Consider the following 8,239-nt stretch of genomic DNA (forward strand, 5'->3'; position numbering starts at 1 on the left):
CTCAAGAAGCCACGGCATGGGCCCAAATTCTAGCTCACTACGTGCTCCCAAGCACACATGGGTCATCCATCACCGCCGAGCTTGCCTTATTGATATGGTGCATCTTGACCGAGAAACCGGTCGACGTTCCGCATGCCATCCGCCAATCCATGGGGCGCATTCATGCCAAGGGAAATCTACCATTCCCCGCTTTAGTGACGGCATTAGTTGCGAAAGCCGGCGTCAACCGGGAGACTAAAGATAGGCGAACCTCAATACCGATCGAGGGTGATATCATTCCGACCAAGAGATGCCTCAAGCCTCCGGAAGTCACCAAGGACATTGAACTGCCCACACCAACTGGCCACGCTACCACTTCATCTACATCACAAAAATCGGCCGCCCAACACCTTGAAGACCTTCACAACAAATTAGACCGCTATGAGAGGCGTAACCAACGCCGTTATGCTCATGTGAAGAGGCTTCTCAGCGTAATCACCCCACCTATAGAAGAACCCGATATCTCCACCTCCACCGCAACTTCAAGCGGGGATAGCAATGGCATTGGGGATGTGGCACACTCGGCCGAGTGCACCTAACCTCTAGCACGGAGGACCGTGCTAAGTTTTAAGTGTGGGGAGGTCGGCCGACTGATCTCCGTAGGTAACATCTGAATAAATCTGAATAAATTAGGATAGGTTGCATGATTAGGTTTTAGTTGGCACCATTCGCATGATAAGTCTGCTTGGTTGGAACAATGAAATTCTCTCTTAGGAAACCAACACTTTGGGGCGACCATGGCATTGCAAATTTTAATGCTTTGATGCCAAAATTGCATGAAGAATTATATTTTGGAACATGGGTTTGAAGTTAAGAACACAAGCTTGTGAGATTTGAGCCTAATGATGTGGTTACATCTTATAACCACTTATTTTTCCTTCTTGTGTGCATTATTCTCTCTCTATGATTGTAATCTTTGATTTGTTTGATTCTTTATGTCCATTATTTGGTGTATTCATGCATTTATATGATTGAGGCCATCATTTCATTAGCTCACTCTCCCAAATGGCCTTACCCTCTATCTTCCTTTGTTAGCCAAATTTGAGCCTACGATTAACCCACTTTGTTCTTAATTTAGTACATTACAAGCCTTAAAGCGGAAAACAATAAAAGTCCTTATTTGGATCTTTGATTAGCTTAGGCTAGTGTGTGTGAGTATCATTCAAGTGTGGGAACCATGGGACATCGGGTGAATAAGAGGGTATTTTGTGTTATTATTGAAAATATTGGGAATTGGGTACATACTCATGTATTGATCAAATGTAAAACCTTATGCATTGACGCTCTTGTATATAAAAAAAAATGAAAAAAAATGAAAAATGAGAAAAACAAAAGAACAAAAAAAAAAAGGAGGAAAAATAATAAAAAGGGGACAAAATGCCCCAAAGTGAAGCTCAAGAGGAATCAATGCATAAGTATGGTGAAACGAAAAGAAAATGCATAAGTATGTGGAAAGGTGAGGAATGGATAGTTAGGTTAGCACTTAATTGTATAGGTCATTATGTAGGTTAGGTGGGAAAAGTTTAAGTTAATCAAAGATTCAAATTCTAAGTCCACTAGCCATATATGACCCTACCTTGACCCTAACCCCATTACGACCTAGGAAAAGACCTCATGATAATTACGCATGGGCGCGTGCGCGCACCTGGCGCGCCCGCGCGGATAGGGCAACGTGGAGCCAAAGCCAAGAGCCGGCTTGAGAAGCGGCTAAGCCAGGATCTTCATGGATGCACACGCGTACATCACGCCTCCGCGCACATTACAAGACGCCTCAACGGCGCGTGCGCGTACCTTGCGCGTGCGCGCCGATTTGCGAATATGATTTTTTAAGAAGTCACGTGACTTAGGCGTGGAGGTAGTTAAGGATCCCACTCTTGGAGAAACACCTTGGCAGGAAAAGCTTAAGAAGACCAAAGGAACAAGGGTTAAAGACACTTAGTTAGTTCATTTTCTAGAGCTAGATATTTTTTGGGGGAGAGGAGAGTTAGTTACACTTTTTGGGAGAAGAAGAGGGAGATTCCAAGCTTTTCACTAGGGTTCATCCTCATCTAATTTCTGAATTTTCAATGACTTTTTGGTGAGATCCATTACAATTCTCACTCCACTTTGTTCATGTCATAGATTTTCTTCTCCAATTTCAAGTAGTAGATGCAATTGATCAATTCTCATAGATCTAGAATTCAACTTTGTAATTTTGGATTTCGTCTCTATTTTGGACTTTCATTGCTACTCTTTGAGACTTATTGTTAGATCTTTGTGTTGCAATACTTTCAATTCGACTTTCCTTCTCATTTTACTATGACTTTCCTTCTTGCTCATCACATGTTTGATAAAATAACAACACTAGCTATGGAGTAGAATTTTCACACTTGGCATAGGGTTTGGTCCTTGGAAGAAGTTGAATAGTTGTATCAATAGTTGATTTGGAATTAGGGATTGCTATTTGGCTTGGAGTGCACTAAAGCTAGATTCCCATAAGGTGAAGCTAGGACTTGTGACTCAAGTTGATTGCTTTCATTTGACCTCCCTCTATACCTAGGGGATAACTAAATGAAGCAAGGCCTAATTGTTGTCAACATTGAATGGACTATAAGGATAGAATTTCTAATGTCAACCCTAAGCCAAGTCTTTTGATAATTGATTGTTTGTTTCTCATTACCTTGCTAAAACCTTCAAGGAATTCCAACAAGGCTTACTAAATCAATAAGATGCACACTTTGGCAATTCCAAGGCTCGGGAGCTCGGGAGACTAGTACTCTCGGATATAGATTGTAGATTTGTTTGATGAAGGATTTTGCGTCGGTTTAGACTATACTACGATTGATCATTTGATAATTTCTATACCGACAAAAATTCATTTGTCATGACTCCCTGAGACAATCTCAGCTCCAATCACATTTGTCCCTAGATCTCTAACAATAAGGCGAGTACCATTGCATAAGCTACCAGCTGGATCAATATTTCTCAACAAAATAATAAGCACGCCTTTCTTCAATTTCAATAAGTGATTCGATAACCTTGAACATTTTATTTGATTCAAAAACTCAGTATTTATCCAGTCAACATCAACATCATAATAAGCATCACTACCACATATAGAATCAGCACTTAGATACTCTTTTTCTGCCCCAGGTAGCAATTGAACAATGTGATCATTGATTTCTTCAACAATCTCTATTGTTGGAGCTAATATGGCTCTGTCTTGGAAAAAATCAGTATCATCAAAGTTTCTAACTATGTCAGGATAAATTGCATTTATAATATCATCAACTGGATTATCAGAAGAAAAAAATCAGAAACTCATTTAGAATTTGAACTAAAAGCTTTTCGTTAATTATTGTCCCAATACGCCCTTCTCCAATCTGAAGAATCCAATCGGAAAACCTTTTCAATTCTTCCAGATTTGATTGATTTGTAGCACTTTCTAACCGCATATTTTTTGTCAACGTCAACACTTCAAAGTGCTTCCAAAGAATTGAAGAATTGATTGATGCCATAACAATCTCAGCACGAGAAGCTTTAGGAATAACAGGCAAAACCTGTCAAAAATCACCTCCAAGAACAATGATTTTTCCTCCAAAAGGTAGATCTTTGTAAGACACCAAAATCGACGTCATTATGTCTCGAAAACTTCTGTCTAAAGCTTCAAATGCAAACTTGTTAGCCATTGGAGCTTTATCCCAAATAATCAGCTCAGCAAGCCGAATTAAATCAGCCTTAGGACTATCTTTCGGAATTCTACAAATAGTATCTTCATTCAATTCAAGTGGGATACCAAACATAGAATGAGCTGTCTTACTACCAGGTAACAATAATGAAGCAATTCCACTTGAAGCAACATTAATAACAATTCTTCTTTGAGAACGCAATTTGGCAGATAAGAGTCTATACAAAAAAGTTTTTCCAGTCCCACTAAACCCATAAATGAAAAACAACCCATGTTCCTTGTTAGTAACACAATGTATAATCCTATTATAGATTGACTTCTGTTCTTCATTCAACTTTGGAAAATTTGAACCGTCTTCAAGCATCACAGAAATGTCATATTCCAATTCACGCAACACCATAGAATTACTAAATTGTGAGACCAAATCAACATTAGGAGGCATACTAGCAAAATCTCTTAATGATTTTCCATTGGCCTGTAGCAATTTCTCTATCTCTATTAGACAAAATGTTTGTAACTCTTCGTCATTCATTGTTATTCCTGCAATATATATTTTTTTCAGTTAGTAAATTCATCAAGATATCAAAAACTTGTATTGTTTGAAAATTTCATGCTATGTATGTATTCCAAACTTTGTGCATATCATTTTCTATTTATTTATTGTTAAGAGTTTTTCTTAATCCTATAAATAAAAAAGATAAACTAAAGATTAAGTAAATATCTGGAAAATGAAGCTCACTTCGCCTGTAATAAATGATATCAGTAGATAAATATTTCCAAGTTTGATTCCAAACTAAAACAGGCCTAGAGACAGAACCAGATATTAACAATGAAACAAAAAAGTTTTCTCAGTTAGGCGCCAGAAGATAACTCAGCTGCTTCATTAATGGCCAAGACAAACTCATTATCATCTATTAAAAAACCCATAGCAGAACATGCCTCTTGAAATGTATCATATAAAACAGAATTGACAGTCCTTATACTTCGAAAACTGGTGCATCCTCTTTGCACATTGAGAAGCATACCCATATAGAACAGCTCACCAGTTGAAGGATGAACAAAACTCAATCTTCCTATAGAAAATCCCCTTCTTCTTGGTTTCCACTGTCGAGATTGTAAATCATAAATGAATTTACCTGGGAACTCAACATATGTTAGTGTTCGCCCTTCAACATATGTTCGATTAGCCATCATCCAAGCAGTAAACATTGTCATCAAATCTCTATTTCTTAATAAAATAGAGCCAATAGTATCATGATCATCAAACACAACATGCTGCTGATTAGGTAAATGAAATGTGAGTCTTTGCACAGGTGGGCATCTATGATGAATTTCATATGCAAAAATTCTCCACATAGATTCACAAGGTGAAAGATACCGACAATCATAATACTGTTTGATCTCATCAACCACTTTAAAAGAATGAGTTGTCTCAGTTGAATGACTAATGGTTGCAGTTACACAATTTGGACCCTTATTAATGTACTTGAAAAGATACTTTATAACATTTGACTTGCTGCAAAATTCCAAATTGATATGAGCCTGGTACTTCATCAATAATAATGGATTATATGGAACAACAAATCTATTATCAGGATCAACACCATGACTTTTAACTATAACACCAATATCTCGACGCTTGTAAATAGGATAACCATGTTCATCAAAACTCATATAATAAACAAACTGCTTCGGATAAAACTTGGAGCATATTCCATCTTTCATGCATGGAAAAGTTGGTTTTACCCTACCACAAGGGCCATGAATCATGTATTTACTAACACACTATACAAATGTGGAAACTTCATAGGATTAGGAAGTTCCGCACAAATCAACTCATCAACAATTTCAATATTCTGCAATTTATTCCTTCCATCAAGCCAAAGTAGAATATGTGCATGTGGCAAACCTTTTTTTTGAAACTCAATTGTATACATACCTAAAAAGTAAAAAAATGTCTGAAGATATAGAAATTTTTATAAGTAAGCATAAATTCAATATAGAATTCGATATACCTGCATTAAGAGGACCAAAAAAAAATACCATTCTTAAGATCATTAAGAAGACACTTCATCTTAGCATGGAAGACTCGGCAAGCAATGTCTGGCCGATCAGCAATTGGAACTTGATCACGATTAGTATATCTTTGAAACTCAGGCCAGTTAGGATTGCAAGTAAGGATAAGAAATAGATCTGGATACCCAAAATGCTTACAAATAGCCATAGCATCTTGGCAATTATTAAACATGTAACGTTTACTACCAGTGAAGAAAGAAGGCAAAATCACTCGAGTTCCAATTGATGATGCTTCAGTATCACCGCGTCACATAGCTTCTTCAATACCTTGCAAGACTTCTCCTCTAATTGTGCTCTGTTTTTTCCTGATTTCATAAAGCCTTTGTGACTCAATCATAGAGAATGAATCAACAAAAAACTATTGGAACAATCTTCTAGACTTATGAATAATGCTATCTTCATGCTCTCTCATTTGCAAACAAAAACAAATAAATTCTCGCATGGATACTCTAGTCCTTCTCCCTGCAACATTTATATCTTGAATATCTCGATAAGGAATACCCAATTGATAACCATCTTCCCCGTAAGGAAAAAGCAAAGGGTATTGCAATGGCCAGTATAAAGCATATGTCTCATATATTCTTTGAAGTTGGCCAGCTGCAGATTTAACAATGACATCACGACCAGTATCAGAAGAATCAAAATCACCAACAACCAAAGCAGCAACTTCATCGCACGAAGGATAATTATAAACTCTTCGATCACGTTCTCTTTGACTAAACAATTTCAAAGAACACACCTTAGACGGGTGATTCTCATGGAATTCCCTCACTCTTCTAAATGATTGTGCTATAGGATTGTATTGATCAATCATTTGGGTCAAATCAATTATCAGCTGTCTATCTATATCTGAACTTTGCCTATAATTAAGGAAAATAGTAACACAATATTACTAAGTAATTTTACTTAAAATGAAGAAACATGCATTTTTTTATAATTAGAATGAATCTTAACAATAATATTTAAATATTTAAACAATAAGATACGAACATTTTTATTATAATAATCAAAATTACATCCATATTAGTATCTTACCAACTAAAAATTAAATTGAAAATAAAAGAAACAAATTAAAATTACAATCATAACAAAATTTTTGTAAGAGTTGACCTTACCCAAATATTCCTTCTCTATGCGTTAACTCATGTTCTGTGTCATATATGTATAATTGGGCAAATTTCGGAACTTGACCAGCCTGAGGTAATAAACTTCCAATCCTATGATAATTTTGGCCACTTATGATGAATTGCGGTGGGCCAGTTCCATCATTCACTGAGTCTATTACTTTATCACCAAGAGAAGTGAAAGCAAACATACTATTATAATACCGAATTTTCTTCTGAAACTGTAAAGACTTACTATCATGACCATGAATCAAATTATATAATAAATCTGGAGCTTTCTGAAGATACTGAGCTTACCCCCATCTTAGGTGGAACGGATTTCTTCAAGCCAGGAAAGGTCCAGCAGACCTCCCTGCAGTGCGCCCCTCCTTGAATTATTCGGTAATAATGTAATACTTATTGAATAGAAAGAACAAAATTCGATCTATTCCCATGTTCCGATCTTTCCATTTTTTTGAATTTTTCCTTGAAAACAACAAAGTGTAAAAAGAGGCTGATTAATTCTTGACTGTTTTTCAACCCGCTCTAGTAACCAAAACGACGCACCACAATAGAGACAAGTATACACAAGGTCATCAATATCGAGACAACCTACAAAAATGAATAAAAAATTTAAATAATAAACAAATCCTTAAAGATTTAACTAAGTAAAAAATGATATTAAATGAAGACTTAAATGCTTCTTATTTTTTTTTACTTAAAAAAATATACCAGTAAAACAATTAAAGATTCAGAAATTATTCGGTGGATACTCATTGTCTACAAATTGAAAATATAAATATTTGATAATAATAATAATAATCTAACCAAATTTGAGACACTTATATTAAAAGTATTTAAAATCAATGAATACTATTTTTTATCATATTATATTTGGTAAAAAAAATGTTACATAAAATTTATTACGACCAGAATATTGAAATTATAAAAGGAACATAACGTGACTAAATATACCAAATGAGTAGATTATATCTAAATTAATCTGAAAAATGCAAACTCCATAAATAAATCAATTATAAGTATACTAAAATATCTTGAATTTCACTTTGTGAAAAAAGTGGATGATCAATAGGAGACCGAAGCTCATTCCAAGAATTTACAGTAGGATCATATATTTCAGAGTCATCTTGATTTGGGTTTTTATTATGAAACAAAAAAAAAAAAACTTATTATAAATAAATCAAATATAAAGATATACACGTCAAAGAAATATTTAAACAGACAATCATGAATTATGAATTTATTAATAACTAAATGCATAATAAACAACATAAAAAAATAAAATATACAAAAATTAATTCAATAATGAAATATATAAACCAAAATAAATAGA

The 8,239-nt window shown here is 35.1% G+C and overlaps 3 protein-coding genes across 3 annotated transcripts; all 3 read right to left on the reverse strand.

Annotated features, from left to right (window-relative positions):
- LOC107633409 lies at positions 2,894 to 4,238 on the reverse strand. Its single transcript, XM_016337045.1, has 2 exons — positions 3,593 to 4,238; positions 2,894 to 3,309 (listed from the first exon to the last, which is right to left on the reverse strand). Exons 1-2 carry the CDS (start codon positions 4,236 to 4,238, stop codon positions 2,894 to 2,896), a joined length of 1,062 nt encoding a protein of 353 aa, XP_016192531.1.
- On the reverse strand, positions 4,559 to 5,930 carry LOC107633408. Its single transcript, XM_016337044.2, has 3 exons — positions 5,750 to 5,930; positions 5,498 to 5,645; positions 4,559 to 5,453 (listed from the first exon to the last, which is right to left on the reverse strand). The coding sequence occupies exons 1-3, from the start codon at positions 5,928 to 5,930 to the stop codon at positions 4,559 to 4,561; spliced, it is 1,224 nt and encodes a 407-aa protein (XP_016192530.2).
- LOC107633407 lies at positions 5,573 to 7,190 on the reverse strand. Its single transcript, XM_016337043.2, has 3 exons — positions 6,898 to 7,190; positions 5,722 to 6,642; positions 5,573 to 5,645 (listed from the first exon to the last, which is right to left on the reverse strand). Exons 1-2 carry the CDS (start codon positions 7,095 to 7,097, stop codon positions 6,141 to 6,143), a joined length of 702 nt encoding a protein of 233 aa, XP_016192529.1. The 5' UTR covers positions 7,098 to 7,190; the 3' UTR covers positions 5,573 to 5,645; positions 5,722 to 6,140.

The sequence above is a fragment of the Arachis ipaensis genome, chromosome B03 (assembly GCF_000816755.2).
Source record: "Arachis ipaensis cultivar K30076 chromosome B03, Araip1.1, whole genome shotgun sequence".
Classification (NCBI taxonomy): Eukaryota; Viridiplantae; Streptophyta; class Magnoliopsida; order Fabales; family Fabaceae; genus Arachis; species Arachis ipaensis.